This window comes from Myiozetetes cayanensis, unplaced genomic scaffold (genome assembly GCF_022539395.1).
Source record: "Myiozetetes cayanensis isolate MyiCay16 unplaced genomic scaffold, myiCay2020 scf6-25, whole genome shotgun sequence".
Classification (NCBI taxonomy): domain Eukaryota; kingdom Metazoa; phylum Chordata; class Aves; order Passeriformes; family Tyrannidae; genus Myiozetetes; species Myiozetetes cayanensis.
This window is the reverse complement of record NW_026087853.1, coordinates 52,205,703-52,228,098: the sequence shown is the minus strand read 5'-3', so window position 1 is coordinate 52,228,098 and position 22,396 is coordinate 52,205,703. Positions and strand designations below refer to the sequence as shown.

The 22,396-nt window shown below is 39.7% G+C and overlaps 1 protein-coding gene across 1 annotated transcript; it reads right to left on the bottom strand.

Annotated features, from left to right (window-relative positions):
• Positions 1–1,326: 1,326 nt before the first annotated feature.
• CTR9 (CTR9 homolog, Paf1/RNA polymerase II complex component) lies at positions 1,327–22,144 on the bottom strand. The gene is made up of 25 exons (XM_050335974.1): positions 21,996–22,144; positions 20,013–20,111; positions 19,100–19,339; positions 18,098–18,215; positions 17,785–17,874; positions 16,380–16,528; positions 14,008–14,115; positions 13,423–13,530; positions 13,065–13,301; positions 12,199–12,288; positions 11,968–12,096; positions 11,687–11,870; positions 11,083–11,171; positions 10,630–10,815; positions 10,361–10,448; positions 9,981–10,129; positions 7,846–7,962; positions 7,529–7,674; positions 6,037–6,108; positions 4,741–4,876; positions 4,091–4,237; positions 3,481–3,638; positions 3,103–3,199; positions 2,668–2,780; positions 1,327–2,409 (listed from the first exon to the last, which is right to left on the bottom strand). Exons 1-25 carry the CDS (start codon positions 22,038–22,040, stop codon positions 1,998–2,000), a joined length of 3,507 nt encoding a protein of 1,168 aa, XP_050191931.1. The 5' UTR covers positions 22,041–22,144; the 3' UTR covers positions 1,327–1,997.
• Between the last annotated feature and the right edge of the window lie 252 nt (positions 22,145–22,396).

Genomic DNA, 22,396 nt, shown 5'->3' with positions numbered 1-22,396 from the left:
ACACACGCCCTTTCTGTGGAAAGGACATAAAATGCACTTACCTCTCAGATAAGATGTATAAAAACCTCTATTATTTTACACTTCCTGAAAGTATTTCTCATCAAGTGGATGTTAGATCTGAAGACCCACTCAGCACTTCATCTAGAGCTAAATTTTACCTACAGAAAATATATTTTTGTACAGTCAGCACCAAACAAGACCTTCAGAACTTTCATCAGAAGACGACAACTATGACAGTGGAGATCTATCTGAGGCAGCAAAGATTTTCTAACATCCCATAGTAAGCACTCTACATCTTTTTCCTTCCCATTTTTTGTTAAAAGCTGGCTCCTCTCATACCTGCCATTGCTCTATTTGTTTCACCTCGCATGTGTTAGTCTTTCTTAGTTGCACTAATTTCCTCACACTTCCTCAGAGCTTCGTAAATGAAGCAGCCTCACATCAAGTGTAACACCTCAAGTGTAACACCCCACTCATCCATCCACTGCTTCCTTGTGGCTCTGGGTCGTGATTCTCCTGACAAGAGAATCATTTCCTACAAGAGCCCAACATTTTCCTCAAGTGCATGTCTTCAGAGCTATGTAGCTTCCAGCCTTGGGCTGTCACAAATCTTCCCCCTAAGTGAGTACGTGACAAGCAGACTGAGTTAAGATTCAGTTTTGCTCTAATCCAACAAACATGAAAGTTGTTCTTCTACTCTGAATGTTACCAAACATGTAAGTTTTAGGTAAGGCCACAGATAGAAACTTGATACCAAGCTGAGCCACAAAGATCCATCCCAAGTGTTCTGTGTGTCTGCTGTGGTTACCAACAGCCCATAAACACATGAAAAGCCCATACACAAGGAGAACAGCTCATGCTCACAGCACACCACAAATAGCAGCATGGGAAACTTCCCTTTCAGGCAGTGCTGCAAGTGAACTATCAGCAGTGACAATCCAGAACTCCTGAAAACAAAGCACCATACTTTAGGCTATACAGTCTCTTAAAACTGGCAGTGATACATATCCAGGTCTGCATAATCTTCTCTTAGCAAATGGTTAACATAGGAACCTGATGACCGATTTTAAAAAGAAAGATTTCTTTGCACTGGTACAAAATAAAGAACTGCAGAGAGAAATCAGATTTACCTTAGTCTACAACACAGCAATTTGTCACTGTTATTCCTGAACATGCCATATGAAAGGACTTAATTCCAAAAGCCACATACTTAAGCTAAAATACAGTTAAGACCACTTCCTCAAAACAGACTCCTTTGTCAAATTTAACATTTTCACATCTTCTGCTTATACCTTTTGAGGGGCAAAATAAACAACTCCAAGCAAATAAGCAGGAACAGTTTATTGTGACACTGGCAGCTTTACCCTTCTCAAGCAATACAGAGTTCTCTCAAATGTTTTTACCTGCCAATTTAAATATTCCATCTACATCTGCATTGCTAGTTCATAAAATTTAAGATCTGCATCTTTTCAGCTGATCTAACACAAAAACAGAAGCAAAAGAACAAAACCTCTTGGAAACATAAAGAGTCACACCATGGCACATTTATTCTTCATAGAAAGTAAGAAAAACCTCCCTACTGACTTTTACTCAGAAGGAGGAAAAAGATAAATATCCACAGTTCTTTGTCCCATCTGGTAGGACTTTTAAGATCCATCTATGCATGTATAGGCAGAGAACACGGTTTTAGCCACACTGAGCCACCTACAGAGATTTTATGTTCCATAGCTTTTAAATGCATTCCGTCTTTGGCGTGCTGACTACAGGACAGGGACTCTGTGCATCTACAGCAGTTTCAAATTAGGAATACACCAGAAGCCAACTTAGAGAAACATCCATTAGTAACTAATAGAGAGAATCACACGAAGGTCTCACAACACCTTACTAAAACATTAAGGGTTTTTTAAATCACAGTTTTCAAATATAAAAATTGCATTTTCCCTATAACTGGAATATATTTACACGAACATTTTTAAAAGATGGTCTGTAATTCAGATCTAATCACTGTCATCTGAACCACCTTCAGACCCCTCCTCATTGGATCCCTCTGGTTCAGACTCGTTACCGGATCCCCTGGCAGAACCCTCGTTGTCAGAGGCTCTCTCAGACTCCCTGTCGGACTCAGCGCTGCGAGAAGCCGGCCGAGATTCATTGTCGGAGCCCCCGGAGCCGCGACTCCTCCCCGACTGCACCGACTCGTTGTCAGACTGCTCCGACTCCGACCGCCTCCTCTTCCTGGGAGACCTGTCACTGTCAGACTCTTCCTCGGAGGCACGGACACTGGCCCTCCTGGGACTGCCTGCCTCGCTGCCAGACTTGTTCCTGTTGTCGGAATCACTGTCAGAAACAATGCGCTTGCTGTGCTGCTGCTCCCCCTCCTCTGAATCACTGTTGCTATTTCGAGCATGTCTGCAGGGAAAAACAGAGGAAAAATGGTATTAAGAGGTGCTATAAGGTGCTATCCTATCTTCAGATGAAAATGAGACAGCAGCATTTGAGCAATGCTAGTGCTAGAAGAATGAGAAGAATGAGTGGAACTAATCTGTGATGGGACGTGAGTACAATGAAAGGGTTCTCATTACCTTTGTGTTATCTCATTAACGCTGCATTTCCTCTTGAAGGCCTGCACTGAAACTCAGTTCATACAAAGTTAATGACGGTTCTTACCCATCATCAGCAATCTTGAGTTTATCCTCATCAGAAGAATCATCACTTGATGAAATGATGGCTTTTGATTTGATCTTTCCTTTCATTGAAGGAGGCAGACGCTCTGGTTTGGGCTGTACAGGGGGAAAATAAAGCTTGTTCATGTGGCTGGTTAAAGCACAGGGCCCAAACACAAACACACTCACAAAACCACACATGCTTTTCAAAAAGTTTTCCATTTACTATCACTTAAATTCTAGACGGCTTTGGAAATATCCTTTTCATCCTTGAAGCAGCAACAGCAATAGGGGAGGATAAAAATAAGCTCAAATGCAGTTGGCTTCAAGAAGTTTTGTTGGAATTTTCAACATTAATAAATCTCTCTTTTGACTAGGGTAATGCTGAACTCCAAATGCCCATTTAGAAAGCGATGCAGCTGTTTAGGGTTTAACTTACAGCTTTCTTCTTCTCTGCTTTGGGTGGACGGCGTTTTTTAGGTCGTGGGCCATTTTCGTGTTCTTCATCATCGCTCCCCTCGTCTGCCTTCTGGGGCCTTAAAGAGAAACACATTTCATATGACAGAGAACGTAACACTGCAAAAAAACCTACAAAAAACATATAAAAACATCAGATTAAAGAAATGTCCAGTTTATCAAGGGTTACTCGTACATCTTTTGCAGAGTGGCTGTTTTAGACTGTGCATGTGTAAATTAAAATTAATCATGTGACCTCTTGCCAACAGTTCATTTTTAAACTGTTAGGAAAGACTGCATGAGAATATGCTTAAAAGCCCTACTATTTCTCAGGGAAGTCTAATATTAAAGTATCAGCTACCTCCTCCTCTTCTTCTTCTTTCTCTCACCCTCCTCTTCTTCCCCATCTTGTTCACTGCCACTGCCCTTCCTCTTCTTTTTCTTCCTAGATATGGGTAGATCTTCATCACTGTCATCGTTGACAAACTCATCGAATTCCCCTGCTCCTTTTTTGGAACGCTGGAATAAACACACACAATACAACCTATTATGTGCCTTCCGGTTACAGAGCTACCAGAAAACAATTCATAAGAGACACTTCATCTGAACATGTTTTGAAAGATATGAAAACACAGACCTTCTAGAGATCATGCAAAAGCTGGCACAAGTTTGATATCATTTAGAAACTGATCCCAAACTTGCACATAATAAACTACTCTGTCATTTTAACAACCATACTGAACAGACTTCAGTGATGCCGCCATGCTCAGAACTTTCAAGTTGGAGCTTCCAATTTTTACATTTTTGTATTAAACTTGTGCAATTTCACTCAGTGGAGCCTAGGAACCTGAAATTAAAAACCCGTGCTCCTGCAAGAGACCATATGTCAAAAGGGGAATGTGAAGGAGATTTAATTTAAAAAACAAGAAAAAAAAAAGAAAGAGAGAGAGAGAAAAAAAAATCTGTTCTACCCTGCCTCCACCTCCACCACGTTTTTTCTCCTTTGATCCTTCTACTTCACCAGTGAACATCAGAATATTCTTGGTTTTCTCCACATACTGAGCTCTTTGTTCCAGAAGTTTCTTCTGTTCTTCTTTTTCTCTTAGGCGCTTCTCTTCCTGAAACATCGAGAAAACCAACCATTACTGCTCTACCTGCAGCATCGTGGTGATTATAATCACAGGGGGAAAATTATTTGCTGTCAAGAAACTGGAAAATTGCTTTTTGACAGCCTATGTCACAGCAGAAGATCAACATGGCCAAAAAAAATGAGTTTCTAAAAGGCTACAGTAGAGAAGGCCAAAGTCCAAAAGAACTGTTGCACCAACTGCTTCCTCATCCAGCCTTTGTCAGTACAGACATTTGATGGTAAAACTTCTGGCACACATATTTAATTTCATTATAAAACTAAAAAATCTATTTCTGAGGCTGTGGGGAAGACAGAGTGAGTATCACCTCTTAGCTATAATATTTTCTGCTAGCACTTGCTACGACTAAGAAAAACAGCGCTATTAAGTACCACCCCAGAGCAACAGGAGCACGCATGTCGTTAATGTATACGCTTCCTAAAAATTAAGTATACTTTAAAAAATGTAACAGAGAGAATTCAGCAGAATAAAACCTGTTCTTTAAGCAGCTTTTGGCGAAGCAGCTCCTTCTCTTGCTCCTGCTTTGCACGCAGCTCCCTCTCTTCCTCATCCTGCTTGCGCGCCCGAGCCACGTGGTACTGCGCCTGGCTCAGTAAGTCCGAGCACTGCCTGCAACGAGCAGAGTTCTCAGGTGAAGGAAGGTGGCAAACACATTTACAAAAAGAAATGGTAAATCATAAAGGGCACGCACCACAACACTACCTTCATATCCCCAGTAAAGAAAAACAGAAAGCTACTTGAAATAGCACAGAGTAGCACCGATTTTTGAGTAAACTGAAGCGCTTTCTAGGAGGCTGATTTATCTTGCAATGTATAATTTCGGAACATATGGCTTCACACTTGGAATTTAGTCAATTCATATACAGAAGACCCATACATAGACATAAAAGGAATCATCCCAACTAATTTGGATAGTTTCAGAAGTACGGTTACTAAAAATTTATATTTAATCACAACATCCTAACGAACCTAATCAGGAAGGTAGGTCAAACTTCTAGCTTAAAAAGCCCAGTTGTGTAAGAGTTAAGGCTGCACAAAGTGTTCAAGCTGCATGAAACTTTAAAGCAAGGTGCTTTCAATACCCTCTTAGTTGATGTTAAAATGGTATTTCTTGCAATATTGAAATTTTCTTCTCTGCACAGAATGCTTTAATGATACCCATTTCAGATGTGCAGGGCACGATGGCCAACAGATGTCATTTGTGTAGGGCCATGGAAACCTTACAAGAATGTGCAATAAATGAAGCACAGGTCATACTGAGTGAAAACCTAAGAAAAAAAGCTTACAAGGAGACCAATTTGGGTAGGCTTGTGTACAAGCTCATCACTCCTGAGCAAAAGTTAAAGCAGACTACTCTGCAAAACAAAAGCTTTCCCATGACCCACAAGTATTCACACTCAGAAAGTCTCCGTGAAAGGAAAGCTGTTGTTGGATTACTCTGTTCAGAGTCAAAACAGCAAGAGGTAGAAATGTTTAAATAAGTGTCACTGCACTCACTGATGGAAAACTTGCTATCAGAACACTAAAGCTTGGAGACTTCAGCTGATGGCAGACACCACATGTTGACAGTTTTAGACCACATAAAAATGGTAGAAAGCAAGGACAAGAAACAAAGAAAATAGTAATAGAGAGTGACCCTGCATTTGTATTTCTGCTGTTCTAAGAAACTGTCAGTTGAAATTTTGAAATGTAGTTTTAATACAAAAAAAGGGCCAAAATATTCCATTTGGTATCTGAAAGGAGGATTGTTTGTGGTTTTGGTTTTTTACCTGGCTTCTGTAGCAGCGAGGGCCAAGTCAAATCTCATCTTATCACCTACTTTACTCAAGTAACTGAAGTACCTGGAGAAAAAAAAACAACAAATAAAACTTAGAAAATATGGCATTACTTGCATATTTATTGCACTTATGCCTTAAAACAAAAGCATTTACTCCTGACTTACAAACCTGTAGAACTCAACAGATGAGGAAATCTCACCAATTTCCTCTGTGACTGCCTCTTTTAATACAAAAGATAAAACATACATCAGAAGTTGTCCAAATTTAAAACATTTTAAAACAAGTTCTAGAGAGGAAAAATTCTGAAGAGAGTTCTAAGAACTCATTCACTGTCTCCAACCAGTAAGTACATTGCAGACCCCAAGAGATTTATTCCTTATCTATCCCAGCTTACATGCTTGAATTCAGCATAAGAAAAGGAAGGAAAACTTATTTTTTAAACATCCTTTCAGAACAGCCTCCTTGACTCAGTGGACAGGCCCTTGCAAACACAGCAAACCTCTGAGTAGATTGGTAAGCTGTGAGGATCAGTGCTTTGAAAAGCTTCTCTAACTCATTTACAGGAAAATGACTTTCTAACCTTCAAGGTAGCCAGTTTCTTCCACTATACCCACAGAGACATTTCAAATCAAGTGCTTTTGTGCTGGACTGAACTCAGATTCTGGTGTGTATGAATAAAATCATTCCTTGCTCAAGTTTTAGACTACAGAGAGTATTTTCCAAAAAGTTTTGAGTTAATAGGCAAAAATAAACCCATGCAACTTCTTCAAGACAATAAATACCAAGCTTCTTGCTAAATATACGTTAGAATTTGTATGCTCCACATAACAGCAGAGCTAGGAATGCACAAAGCATCCCCCAGCTACACCAGGAACACCAAGGAGCACAATAAATGGTTGAATGCTCTGTTCAAGGATAGGGACAACTGGATCACATTCATCACATTGGTATCCACCTAAAATTTGGTTTTGTTTTTTTGAGAGAACTAAAATATCTCAAATGTACTTTAAAACCTACTTCTGTTCTTGAGCCATGACAGTACTTGGGCTTTACTTACCAACAGGAGGCTGAACTTAGTTTTCAGGGACTGCCAGGCATTAACTAGGCTTATACAACATAAACAGGTTTGCTTTTAAGCCTTATAGTTTGCTTTGAAAGAAGTCATAAAAAGGTATTGAAGTCATAGAATAATTTTCAACATATTTTTCAACTGGGCATTTCCAGGAAGAAGGGCATCTTGGCTGTAGCAGTAACAAAACCCTTTGAGAAACACATAAAACCTGCTCAAACCCTTTGAGAAACACATAAAACCTGCTCAAACAAAATGGTCTCTGAAGCACGTCTGAATACACAGTTTTGTCAGGCCCAATCTTTTGTTTTCCTACCAGAAATGTTGGAATTACACACAGTTCTTCATAGATGACTGCTCTTCTAACCAGATTGACAAAACAGATTATAATGACTAGAACTAAACGACCTTTACCTGTGGGCGAGCTCCAGCTCTTTCACAGCGTTCAGCACTTCCTTCAGATTGCTCTTCTCATCTTTCAGGACAGAGGTAGCCAGTCTCTGCAGCACTAAAGCCACGTTAAACATCAGGACAGTATCACTTGGTGCTACGTGCCTGGCCTGTGAGAAAGCACGTTAAGATAAGGTACGGTGTGAAACAGAGGTGGACTGAAATGACAGCCAGAGAATAAAGCACCATCATTTAAATCCCAGAGCACCAAATTTAAAGAGACACAAACACATCAACTTACAGTAATTTATTCTGTGATACATGATGTTCTAGAGTCGTACCTTTAACAAGGTTTGTTTGCATTCCTGTAATTTGCCACATTTGAAGAGCGCCCGGGCCAAATATAACAAGACTTCAGTATTTTGGTGCTTATAGAACTTTCTGAGGCAGTTTTCATACTGAAATGGGGAAAAAAAAAATCAAAGTAAGAGGTGGCAGTGGTTTGTTACTTTGGTTAGTTAACTCCAGAAAATGTTTCTCTTCCTAAAACGCATTACTGCTAATATACTTTTTGTTTTTTAGAGAAGTGTGTTATGCTACATGGATGCCTCCTTTTTTAATGATCAGAAAACTTTTTCTCATATTCCATAGCAAGTACCCATATTTTCTAGAAACTGGTAGCAGCCCAGGAGGCTGCTATAGGTCTTAAAATGCATATTGTAATTAAGTCTAACCAACGTGACTCATTTTAAGACCACTCAAATATTCTCCACAGTACAGAGGGAGGAATCAAAGACCTGTTTTCTCTATTCACACAAGATATTTTACAAGTTGAAATATATCTAATGTAGGAATCCCATATATCTGATGCAATGAGTTTAAAAAGAAACCCACACCTTTCAGATAACTCAACATCAGATTTGTTCCGCCCACCTAGCGAGGCACTCAGTGTGCCAAGGGATATTAGTTGCTGTCGAGTGCAAAAGATGGCTTGCTATTACAGATTTCGTGGGTCTAGAATTAAAAGGTTCAAACAGTTACCAAACCTACCCTTTTCACTAACAAGCACCTTCTGTTTGACATATTCTTTTCTCAAGCAATCATTCACCCTTTCTAAACCTCCAAGAAGGCAAGGAATACAAAGTAAGTTTTATTTCCACTTCAGATACAGAAACTGCACTGAACTGTAGTGGTTGAAGTTACTACTCTTGGATCCCACTGTGTTGTGACCACCCAGTTGTCTCTCACCTTTAGCATCAAAGATTTTGATTACTTAGTTTAAGTCTGCCTTGGATTTGTGTGCTTTAGAGTGGGTAATTGTCATGCCTGCAGTAACCTTGGCTAGCAAATTCAACTCATCACCCTTTGAGTCCAGAATCACATATTTTAGACTCTGACTGCATAGCAGAACCCAGGGAACAATAAAACAGTAAATACACACATTTCCAGTAACATCGTATTTCAAATATATTAGCAAATGAGTGAAATATTTTTTCCTCACAAATCAGAAGGTGAAAGTCATATCCAGTTTGCTACTGTGATTCACTGCTTAAACAACTGCTAAAATTAGATTTCCATTAAGGTTTTTGGCAATAAAAATAGAGTGTTAAGAAAACAGACCCAATTCAAACACAAGAGAATGAAGATGGTCATGTTTGCATGTTAATATGTTCAAGCTTGTTAAGTTAACAAGCTTGTTCAGTGGAGGACAGTGACCACTGAGGTCTTGATGAGGTAAGAAAGGCCCAGTAACGCTTCCTTATTAAGCATCACAAAAAGCTTCAGAACAGCTCTGAATTAAGTATTTTCAAGCCTCAATGTGGACTCAATCTTAATGACATAAGTTTGAGTTTCTGTGCTGTCCAGCATATGGGTTTTTTAAGCTTACTTGTATGCTTTTGATCAACTGAGTCACTTTAGTTAGGGTTGGTTGATACTTGAAAGTTCGCTTGCTTGAGCAGGTCAAACTAGCTGACTTCAACAGATTTCCTCCAGCATGAATTACCTACTGATGCTAACTGTGGTGAGAGAAATTATGGCACAGTCAGCTTTTCAGATGGCCCTAAATGTTCTTCATGCAGTCATTTGCAAGAACAAAAACAGGAACTGTTGCTTTTAAAAAAATCCCAGCAGTAAATTGTATTTCTTTACTTCAGTAACATCTGAATGAAAACCACGTACAGTAACTACACTGACTGAAACCTCTCTGACTAATAATTACTTCCAAAACCAAAATTCCCAACTATGTTTGAACTCTGCTACAAAAAAATAAACAGTGCAAAAGTCAGTAGGTGCTTTGTTACCCTTAACCCACATTTGGCAGTTTGCTTTTAAATCTAGACTTGACAGCCAAGAGCGGGTTAGAAACAGACCTAGAACTTGTTAAGATATTGATCAGAAACTTTCACAGCTGCCATGTCAGAGAAAAACCCAGAAGTCATCTAACATATTCCATAGTTCAGTCAGGAGGTGTTACCATCTGCACAGCACTGATGTACTGTTTCTGCTCCACGTAGATATGTGCCAGATTCAGCCACACATCACTGATATCTGCTGTCGCTTCTCTCACTTGGGCAAACACATCACGAGCTTCACGGAAATATCCTTTGTGTGCCAAGACAGCTCCTAAGAGGAAAGTAATATGTCCAGTGTAAGCTTCCAGGTTCATGTGCTGTGTACGCCTACCAAAGAGAACTAAATACTGCCTGAATAAAGCTCCCCATCAAAAACTGACATAGCTGCCACTTCCTGTGCTCCACTACAGAGGGTTCAGGCCCCCAAAAACCAATTATATATTAAAGCATAAAACATAAAAATCTGATCACCTCTGAAGGAAAACTAGAGTCTAATATTCACCTATGCCATTGGCAGCATACAAATTCTTTGGATCATTTCTGAGCACTTGCTTGTAGATCGCTAATGCACGGTCTTGATGACGTTTCTCCTGCAGAAAGAAACACCCCCAATTGGTCACTCACTTTTCTAATGGGGAATTAAAAGATCTACTCAGAAGTTTCATGGCCTGTAAGGTGCCAAACAGGCATCAAGAAAAGGCTCTGAATAGTAAACAGTGTCCAAAATTTAAATCAGCAAACACACACACAGGGCAGACAGATGCCCATTACCTTTTCTCTGTCTCTTGTGGGTTGATGAAGAGTCTGCAACCAGACATTGCCAAGAGCCAGCATGGAATAAGTATCATTTTGTGTGGAGGGCTGCTTCAATATTCTTTCAAATTTCTTCTGTCCTGGACCCCACTCTTGTTTAGCCAAATGAAGGTTGCCAATCAGAGACCAAGCGTCCGGATGGTCCTAAATAAAAACTCACTGTAAGTTGCAAGAGCACTGTTTTCCTTTGCAAGATTACTTTTCCAAGTCTAAAGTGCTATTTTTCTTAAACAGAATTCCATCTTAAAGAAGAAAACAGCAAACAAAACACGTAGAGAGCAGATTCTGGTAGTTCTCTCTTCTTCCCCTAGCTTATGTGAACAAACAAAATAAAAACACAACAAAAGGAAAATTAAAATTTAACTTGGTATTTCAAGTGTTTTAACTTTAAACACTTAGAGGGTTACAAACCTGATTTATTTGAAGTGCTTCTTTAAACCAATCAGAAGCCTCATAGAAATTTCCTTTATCCCTGGCCATAGCTCCCAAGCGCAAGTAGCCTAAAAATAAAAACAGAAAATAAAAAATCAGGGAACAGCTCAAAGTCATCTTGAACAAAGGAAATATTTCAAAATTTCAAAAGCAATCTTTTTCTTGATGGGCTGAGGACAGCAAACACTAAGACACCTTTCATATTCTGCTCAAAACAAGACACACCACGTGAAGAGGAACGTCCATCCATAATGGTGATCAAAAAGCTACAGGTCTAGTGGGCCTGGGGGAGCAAGTGGGCAAAAGCATGCCAGTCTAGAGCAGCTAATTTTGCTGAATTTTTGGAGTACAGTATGATTTACTAATATTTAGAAGGTTTAAAGCTGGAGATTGGAATACAGGAATGATGCAAACAATGAGAAACAATGAGAAAACAAACCAGTGGGGAAAACAGCAGGTTGGTAAGCAGGTCCCAAAACAATGGAAAGGGAAGACAGATATAAGGAGACCAGAAGACACTGAACAGGAAGATTTTGGGTATTATAAGAACAACTGTGGAACTAAAATACCAAATGCTCCTTACAATCAACATAATTAGGATGTTCTCTTAAAATGTTTTTGTACAGCTTTTCCGCCTCGTGGAATTCACACATGGCCTCATAGAGCCTGGCAAGGTTATAGGACGTTGTCACGGAGATGGCATTGTAGTAATGCTCGTCATGCTCCGCTTCTGCCTTCGCACGATCCAGGGATGCCAGAAAGTATTTCTGAAGTACAGAAAGAGAGGAGGAGTGAAACACTTCTCGTAAAGGAAGAGTTCTGGCTGATCAAGAAACTCAGTTCGGGCCCTGAGGAACTGCACACCTTCGCTTCTCCGAGGTTGCCCAGCCTGAAGTGCAGAGCACCCACGTTATTCAGGATCTCTGGCGGGACATCCGCCTGCACTTTCTCTTGCAGAATGCGAGTGGCTGTTCCATAGGCTGACAGGGCACCCTGGACAAAGGGAGGGAAAGGGCATGAGAAAATGAGAGAATGAGCTCTACGTGCTCTTATGAAAAGCACTCCTGCAATTCCCCAGTTGTGTATTAGTAATACCTGTATATCAGTCTGTTCTAGAATCTGGGCTAGTTCAATCCACGCCTCTACATCATCAGGATACTGTTCTGTGACTTTCTTTAAATGTCCCTGAAAAACAGCAGAAAATAATGATGCCACTTTGTAAACACACCATCAGTTTAAATAAATGGAAATAAAATCAAAAGAAAGAGTAAAGGCATTAACCTTAACAGAAAGATATACCACATGGCAGGAGAAAACAGCATAACCAGTTGCACAATTTAGTAAAAAAAAACCCTGCATTAGTTTCCTTCCTTCATTATTCTGTTTTTCTGTGGAACAGAACACCTGCTTCAAGTCTTAGAGAAAAAGAAACTAATCACACCAACATGAGAAGCTAGAGAAGTGATGTCTAGTATTTTTTGCATTTTTATTTACCCAACATTAGATTTTAAGCACCTTTCATTCAAAAAAAGCACAACTGTGCTTCCACATAAGCCAAGAGAAGTGTTTTCTGGAAACCACCAGCTAATTCGCTGTCTTCAGGAAATCACAAGCTAACTTACCACCTTCAAAGAATTTGAACAGATGTGGGAAGAATTCTGCCCTTTCCACAGTACTAAGTCCCAATTGTAACAATACCATAATATCAAACATGAAGCTGGGGATCCTCTAAATTCCTGGACATGCTTTAGCTGGAGCCCAGTGGAGTCTCAGTTCTGTCCAGAAGTTTTGGCTCTTCACAGACAGGAGGATCTCTCAGGACAGCCCATATGAAATATTCCATACCTACAGCCAACTAACTCCAAGTTTTATGCACCTTAAAGAGCAGTTTGATTTCAGGTCTGACCCCCAAGTTCAACTCTTACATGCAAAAGTAAGACAGTGGCAGAAGCAAAACTCACCTTCGCAATATCCCGTTTCTCCTGGTCTTCTGAAGCTGCATAAAGAGATCCAAGGATTTTCATAGTCTCATAATTGTTAGGATAGGCTTTCAAAACTTTTTCAAAGCACTGGGATGCATTCTCTTTGTCCCCTCGATAAATGTACATTTGACCCAATCCAAAAAATGGAAGTACAAAAGAAGAGGAGGCAAACTGAGTGGCCTGGTAATAATACTGGAAAGCTTGATCGTAATCTTCCTAATTAAAAAGAATTAAATGAAGAACAGTTAAGTGTTTTTAGAGGTAACCTTTGTATGAACTTTCATAACACAGATTTTTTAAGTATAAGCTCAAAGGGTGCTTTTAAAAACTGCCCTACCTGAACATGAAAAGATCTTGCCAGCTGATAACAGCTCTCTGCCTGCATTGCTTCCACTTCTGTATTATGGAAAGCATGGAGAGCCAAGTGCTGTACTTTACCATAGTCCTGGAAAAAAGGAAGTTAGATGAAATTGGAAAGCCTTCACTTTATTTATGGTTTATTATTTAAGCATGGATAGCTGGAAAATACAGCAAAGCTTTAGTCACAGCACTGACTAAATAACAACAGATTTAGTTTTAACTGTTACTTTTCTCTATTTCATATTTTAAAGCATGAAAGAGTGAGAAGGGAGGAAAAAACCAAATAAACTGTCCAAACCCAACTAACCAACCAGAAAAAAATCCCAAACAACAAAAGCCATTCAGAACACAAAGGTGACCTTGACTTCAGAAATAAGTGTACCTTTTCTTGGTTTTCTTGAGAAAGGTTTATACAAAATTCAGATCAAAAACTTTATACTTGTCCATCTAGATTAACAGTTCCATATTAGGCACCACTACAATGAGACTGAATCTAACACTGGAATTCTTGCTGCTCAGAGGTTAACAAGTATTTAACTGTAAAATTTCACAGATCTCTTACCTTCTTGAAAAAGAAGTGATTAGCCAAGTGATTCAACACCATTGGATTACTGGGGTCAATTGTGTAAGCCCTGGAGAGGAGCTGAACACCATTCTTGATGGAATCAGCCTAAATGAAATATTGACAGGTATCAGCAGCACCTCAGTAGCTGTATCTTATTAACAACTTCAAAGCTACTCTTCAGTCTAGGCTCCTGCAGGAGTTCTGACACAACCACACTGAGCTCACAGAAGAAAGCAAGTTCAGCTACCAGTTTTTTCTCCCTGCAGCATACAGGTGGAAAAGGGGAAATGAAGATACCATACGAGGATGGAAAAAAAGTAGAGCAAGACTTTCTAAGAAAAAAAAAAAAACCACAAAAATGCAGGACATAGTCTTGATGCCTTTTGACATTTCACACTCACAGCCTGACAGCCTTCCCTCTGCTCCTTCTACTGTTCAGTGTCCCCAGTGCCTGTTTGCTTTAGGTTTCAACGTTTTACCCAACTTGCTCAACAGTGGAAATATTTTCATGTTCAAATTAGTTCTAATTTTAAACTGTGAAGTTTGAAGTGTTTACATGGGAATATCATAACTTACTCTTTCTTAAAGAAACTTCACACTTTAAAGAAAGTTTTCCATGGGTAAAAATTTGACTTACCTACCATTTCAAATCTGTAATGGATAAAAAATTGCTCTTTATTTAGAATACTCATGAAACCTGAATCACAAGCATATCAGTTGAAATTGTTTTTATTTCCGAAGTGAAACACCAAGAATGGTATCTAGCAATCATCTAACATCTGTGCTTTACTTGGCAATTATTATTAGCAGAAAGGCTTCTTATTGAACAGATTAGGCTTTATGAGGTTGAGATAGAAGATGAAGGCAGCTAAAAAAAAAAAAAAAATGTCAATTTGAAAAGGCACTACCTTTCCAAACCTAGCATAACAACATACCTGGATTAAGAGATATTGAAACATTCCTGGTTTAATTTTCAAAGGCAAAGGGGTTTTATAATAACACTGTGCATATGTCCGAGTTCTCTGATAATTTGAGTCTCATGCCCAAATTCAACAAAATTTAATAGATGGGTAGAGGTCTCAAGGCTCCTCAGCACTTTCATTTAAGAAAACCAGAGATCAGACAGACCTCAATGAGAACACAGTGTGATCTCAACCCTGATTTCACATCATAACATCATCTAGGAGGGAGAAACATCAGAAATATCCAAGCACAAAAAATATGTCAATTAGTTTGCTACTCAGAGAGAATCTTTTCCCCAGACAAAATGTTCTCCCTCCCCTGTGTCAGCTCTTCAATGTTACACCAATTTTGCAGTAGGAGTGGTGAAAAGAGTTAGAAGTAATGCATAAATGATACGTTGCTTAAAAAGAACACAAAACGTATTTGAGTGGCTCAGCTTTTAATCACAGCTTTTTGAAGCTTAAGATGAGTGGGCTCAGCCCTCGACTTCAGTCAAAAGGTCTTTAGGAAAAAGAAATAGAAGATTCTAAGTTTCAATAGTTTCTCATCCATGGAATTATTTATTAAAATCTGACTTTAGAATATTTTTGGTTCTCTCTGTAGTTTTAGGAAAGAAAATTCTCATGTCGACATTTTTTCGATTCTTTATGGAAGTCTCAACAGTTATACTTTTCACCCATGATGTAGTAAACAAAGAGATTTTCAGACATTCTGTGCTAACAAAAGATCTTTCTAGGGAACTAAGTTTTCTACAGATTTTAGTAACATACAATTTTGTAACAATTTTTATTTTTTTTAACACTTAAAGGTCTCATCCTCCACTGATAATATCTGAGATGGTTAATAAACACTCAGGAAGTTATGACCCCAATTAAGCTATATGAGCATATGTATTTTCTAGGGATACAATATCTAGAGAGGTAGGATCACCACTTTATCATAGTTTCATCAGTCCAATTAAAATTTCTGCTTGCCTACTCTTTGGTTTACCATGTGGCATTCATGCCAAGGTTAACTAATTATAACTTTAAAACCTGTTTGAAAGTTTATGCTCCTTAAAGCCCAGGGAATATATATATTTTACCTTGACCTTCCTTCACATATCTCACCATGGATTTTGATCATTTTAATTAAAGCAGTTAATCTAACACTGCTTTTTTGTAGTTAACACCTCTATTAATAACAGAGTTGAAGATTTTTAACAACAGAAGAAAGCTCTTCAGAATGTGCTGCTCACATCACAAGTACATATCTATAATATCATTCCACAGTGACACAGACCTAAAATCATTTAATTAAAAAAGTTGCTACTCATTTTAAAAACTCAACTACATTTCATGGGATAAAAATTTTGCTTTTTCAGCTGAGAAGGATTCCTGCATGGCTTCTTGCTAAGTCAGACCCACCTCCTTGTTATTGAGTTCCAGAACAGCCAGTCCCACCAAGGCCCCCACGCACTTGGAGTTGAGCTCCAGGGCCCTGCTGAAGGCCAAGCGAGCTTTCTCCAGCTTGTTCAGCTTCACGAAGCAGTGGCCCATCCCTAAGCGGACCTCGGCTAGGGAACAAGAGGACACCACTCAGAATCCCAAAGTTTCAACTGTATGGCTTTATTTTTACAATCTGGACATCAAACAAAGTGAAAGCAGAACTTTTGAAAACCTATAAAGCCATGTGTCGATTTGCAGTTTTTAAAGTCGCCTCCCAGGCTTGGCCACAAAACTTGAACATATTAGTAAGACTTTATTTCTTCATACACCCCAGAATGTTGGTCTAGCTCCCAAAGACTTGGATACTAAACAAATAAAAACCTAGTTTATGGAAATGTATTCAAAAATAATGGAGAAAAGCATTAAAATTCATCAGAGGAAAGGGTTGGAAATTTCTCAGGCAGGTTAAGTTCACCCAAGACCATAAGGCCTTTAGAAAATTCAAAAAATGCCTAAGTTAGCAGGCATTTCTCCTCAAATGACCAAGTGATTCACTGCTAATAAAAATGCTGTTTATCATCCTCTATCTTCCATGACCATGTACAGATAGACTAATACATAAAATTTACATTGTATTGCCCTTTCAGACTGCTTGTGACCTAAGAATACAAACATTTATAAACAGCAATTTCAAATCCGTATCTGTATGAAAAAGGGGAGCGAAGGAAAGATGTTTCTTGAAAAGTAAGGTTTGCATTTCTAAATGCACTTTTGCAGCAATGATTCTTATGCTAAAGCAGACCACAGAACACACAACAACTTTGTAACAAACCCCTTTTTCAGAAAGGTTATGGCAAAATATAGCATATCTCTCAAGAGACTTTTAGTATTTATGACCCTAATGTAAATAGCTTGAACTAATGTATCTAAATCACATGTATCACTTTTACAGCTGTCACCCATTGCTTTCCCAGATTTTTGCATAAGGAAAACAACACAATTCCAGGAAAACTCACATCGTGCACTAAAGGTAGAATTCTGCTTTCCATGTCTTGTTTCATTATTGATACATCATTTCTGAATGCTTATGCCAAGAGCTCACAGACAAATTTTCCAGGAGTCTTGAATAGTTTCCTCCCCATACAACTTCTCATTTTCTAATAGGTCTTTAAAAGGTAACACTTAGAAAAAAAGAAGAGTATTTTCCTAAAGACAATTTCTTTCTCTAACAACTAAGAAATATTTCAAGTCAATGAACACCTGAACTCCCCTATAATGAAGGTTGGGTTTTGTCTGACAGATAAAACCCACAAAAACGCCCTTTGAATCTACGTAGTTTGCAAGGACTGCAAATATTTCCAGTAGTAAATACCTTCTGCCTTACCTGGGCAACCTGGATTGGTACGCAGTGCTTTCTTGTAGTAGGCAAGGGCTCCTCTGTAATCTTTCTTGTTGAAAGAAATGCATGCTTTACCTGTTATGGATAAACCACAAATAAAAACAAAGCAGTTATAAACCAGAAGCACAAATACTATTCAGTAAACTGTGCCAATTTTCAAAAGTTACAGTTAAAAACTAACAGAAAATCCAGACAACTCTTTCTTAGATTACTCACATATGACCCCTCTTAGGTACATAATCCATTTCAAAACTCAACTCCAAAGACCAGGTTCTTACAAATACACATAAACTCATACCGAGAAGGGCAGGAATATTATTTGGAGACTGGTTGAGCACAAAGTGGAATTGTGCATCAGCTTGGTCCATCTTATCCCCTTCAAGCAGACAAAAGCAGGCTCTTCCCAACAAGTGATTCTAAGCAAGAAAAAAAAATTTGCAACACATTTATCTTTGTAAAATATGAAGTCTGGACTACAGGAAAGATTAACTGGCTACACTATAATGCTTGCTACGATTAATTGATTTCTCTTATATCAGCAGAAAAATAAAACAAAAAGGGTCTTTATCATCCCTTCTAAAGTTCACATGTTATCAAGCAAAAGAGTAACAATAAATTCTTCTTTCTGAACCCCCAAAAGTTGACCAAAGTAGTTCTATCATGTGTGTCAAGCTTGAGATAATCATTCCTGCTGGCACCACACACATTTTAGATTCTTAAAAGTTTTGCTTACATGTACTACACCAAGACTTTAAAGCCTGAGCAGCTCCTCAGAACTGTGTCCAGTTCTGGGCCTTTCAGTTCAGGAAGGATACTGAGGTGCTGGAGCAAGTCCAGAGAAGAGCAACCAGGCTGGTGAAGGGCACAAGACCTCATCATTCTCTACAACTACCTGAAAGGAGGTTGTAGCCAGGTAGGGGTCGGTCTCTTTTCCCAGGCAGCTATCAGTAAGACAAGAGGGCATGGTCTTAAGCTGTGCCAGGGGAGGTTTAGGTCAGATATTAGGAAGAAATTCTTTACAGAGAGGAGAATCAGGCATTGGAATGGGCTGTCCAGGGAAGTGGTGGATTCTCTGTCCCTGGAGCTATTTAAGAAGAGACTGGATATGGCACTTAGTGCCACGGGGTAGTAACCGCAGCGGTAGTGGGTCAGGGGTTGGACTTGATGACCTCAGAGGTCCTTTCCAACCCATCTATTATTCTGTGATTCCATCTTCCCTTTAGTGAATCAATACTTGCTCTCTTTATAATAACTAAATAATTTACAAATATGGATTTTTTTAAGCAGATTTTGGTTTTACCTGATCGTACATGATGATTTTGTCAGCCATAGTGTACAGCAAGGTAGCCTGTGTAATGAGTTCCTTCTTGTTGTCTTTGTTCTTCTCCTTCCGAGCCTGCTGCACATAGTAGGCTGCCAGAGTGTCCAGACATGTCATCTGATCCTTCTCGTGGTCTCTGTAGTCCAAGTTGCCATCTATGCGTGCAGCTTCCAACAGCTTCACGAAGTCTTCTGTCTTCCCTTGCTTGTAGTATTCCAGCTAGGAAACACACAGTTTCAACACACAATGCTACCCCAGCAAGCACATAACATAGCTTTAGTGTCACAAGGTTCTTTTTCCAGTATGCAGGGATAAAACAGATGTAAATGTAGGGAACATCAGACAAAGGCATTCTGAGAACGCCAAATATTTTTCTGTCATAGCATCACAGAATGGTTTGGATTGGAAGGAATCATAAAGAACATCTACTTCCAACCCCTCTGCCATGGGCAGGGACATCTATCTCTAGACCAGGTTACTCAGAGCTCCATCCAACCTTGAACACTTCCAGGGATGGGGCATCCACAGCTTCTCTGGGCAACCTGTTCCAGTGACTCACCACTTTAAAACACTTTCCATAGTATAGATACCACCCCCTCCTTTTTTATGAAGTGCATAAGCAGAGGCACAAATCAGGAAAACTAAGGGCTGATGAAAAAAAAAAATCTCAGAAAGTAAGCCTCAAGCAGCACTGCATGAAAAAAAGAATGAAATTAGGATCTTAATATGCATGTGTCAAATCAGAAATATCAGGCTTTGAGTCAGGGACTGAATGACCCCATTAAGTTCCTGTTCGGAATTCAGTTATCACTGGCCATAAAAGTAAGGAAGTGGAAATTATTATTGTTACATGAATATAATATTTAAATATACAATTTGTATATTTATTTACCGCTAAGGCAATCCATATGTGCAGCTGGGTGTGCTCCTGTTTCAGGATACTTATCACTTCATCACCCTCAGGCAACTGATCGAAGTCAAGCTCGATAACCTAGAACCAAACAGTACAGATTATCTTTTCACAAAACATTAATAATATTATCTATCGCTGAGCTCAAAGGAAGCTGGACATTTCAGAGCACAACACATAAATAATTGGTTGTGTTTAGACAAGGTTGTGGACAAAGAAGGAGGAGATAAGGTAATGTATTCTGTCCAAGACAAAGACAGCCTCTCAGAAACATCACAGAGAAGACAACCCAGTGTTTGGAATACCAGTCAGGGAGAATAAGCAAAGAAGATAACTCAACATCTTTCACTATGGACCTCAGGCTTGGAATTTTTACAGTTCAGCTAATAACCAACTTGACTGCACACTGCTGAGTTTCTAAAACTTTTCCTACAGGTAATACAAAGATCTGGGACAGAGTCAAAATCATGAGATGTCCAAGGGTCAATACCCAAGGCCTATCTCAGAGTCCTGACATTTTGTAAAGTCCTCTTAATGCCCAAGGAAATTAAGAACTACTGAAACAACTAAATTTCTGAAAATTCCCAACTGCAGTCATCATCAGTAAACAACATCAACTTTTCATCATGCAAAGATTGTTTTGCAAGTCTGTCTTCCCATGTTGATCCACTCTTCTGATACTAAAAACGAGGAAAAAAGAACAGATACTACCCATGCGAGATATTTGGGAACACAGTTTAACTGCCTGTTAGTTCACCTGCTACTCAGTCACGCTACCTTTAATATTAGTCCTCTATGTTAAGTGATTTTTACAGCAAGGAAGAGGCACAGTTGCTGTACCCCAGCTTGTACCCTGATTACCAAAGCAGGGACTCCTCTCTAGGCTGAGTTTAAGCAATCCAATTTATATGGGCTTATAGCTTTGTTTATGCAAGACTTTAGAGTACTAGGAAAAATATTTCTGCCACTATCGTTAATTTCAGTTTTGTCTTGCACAGTACCTCCTGTTTGAACAGAAAATAATGTTTTTAAATTAGGACAATACACTCATCCATGAACCAATACAATTATTAATGAGAAATAGGTATACTACCAACTCAGCGAACACAAAAGGAAAGTTAAAAAAGGGTGGGGGAAAGAGAAGTAGTATTTTAAAGCAATCTTTAGTGATTAATTCAAACTTCAGGATCTACGTAGTCCCAGGCATAACTTGAAGAGCAGCACCATGATCAACTACTCATGTCGACACCTCACACAGAAATTTCTGTCACAGAACAAAAAGCCCTCCAGCATGTAAAAATCCACGAAGTACCTTTGTGAGACTTAAAAATTCAACGGCAGTCACGTGAAAATTTGTTTCTATATATATGTATGGCATATGTATATACATGTATGTATATGTATAAATACATATAAGTATATGTATGGTGTATATACACAAACACATATACACACACAAAAATATATATAAAAGAGTGTGGATGCATATGTTCACAGAGAATATTCTTCAGCCTGTAAGTGGTATGTTTCAATAACTTACTTAGCTACACTATTCCTTTAGCATCTGCTATGGAATGACTTGACTTCAAACTTCGTAACACCCTGGAAATTTCCAAACACTTCTCTTTAATATTTTTAACCTTGGCTTATGATAGCCTACCTTAAATACAGAAAACTTCAGTAAGTTTCTAAACCCACGCTGAAGTAACTTTACCCGGAGGACCCGCTGCCCTGCCTGTTTGAGGAGCGCCAAGCTGTTTACAAACAGTGCGGCCCGAAAAACCCGACAGAACAACCCATGGAGAGAATTTCCCCGGACACTCACTCACCTGCGGCCCCGGCACCTCAGGGAGAGCAGCGACACTGCCCCCCGAGCCCCGCGGCACAACTGCGGGGCACAGCGCCCCGGCACGGACCGCCCGTCCTCCCGCACCCCCTCCCGCCGCCCCTCGGCGCCCCACTCGCCTCGTCGGTGTCCCGGAGCGGGATCTCGATGGAGCCCCGCGACATGTCGGCGACTGCTCTGCGGGGCCCGCCGGACCCTCCTCACGCCGGGGCCGCCTCACGCCGGGCCGGGGCCGCTGCAGCGCGAACTTCCCCTCACGGCACCGCCCGACCCGGACGTGCTCGCAGCGGGGCGGGGCGGCCGCGCCGGGCCCGCCTCCCGGCGCCGGGAGCGGACAGCGGGAGTTCGCCTCGGCTGTTTGTGCATCATATATCTACCCTTAGAAATATACACACACACACACATATACACACACATACATATATATATATATATAAATAAAAACATAAACACTGAAAGGCGACGCCGCGCGTTTTCATTTGTACGCGTACCCGCTGGTCAATCGGATAGATTTGCCTGG

Bases quoted from the DNA above. Each gene is read 5' to 3' on its own strand.
- CTR9 (XM_050335974.1), bottom strand. From the start codon at position 22,040: ATGTCGCGGGGCTCCATCGAGATCCCGCTCCGGGACACCGACGAG. The intron at 14,116-16,379 runs GTGGGTCTGACT...TATTTCATTTAG, and splicing joins TGGAACTCAATAACAAGGAG to GCTGATTCCATCAAGAATGG. The intron at 10,130-10,360 runs GTGAATATTAGA...CTTTCCTCTTAG, and splicing joins GTATGCTGCCAATGGCATAG to GAGCTGTCTTGGCACACAAA.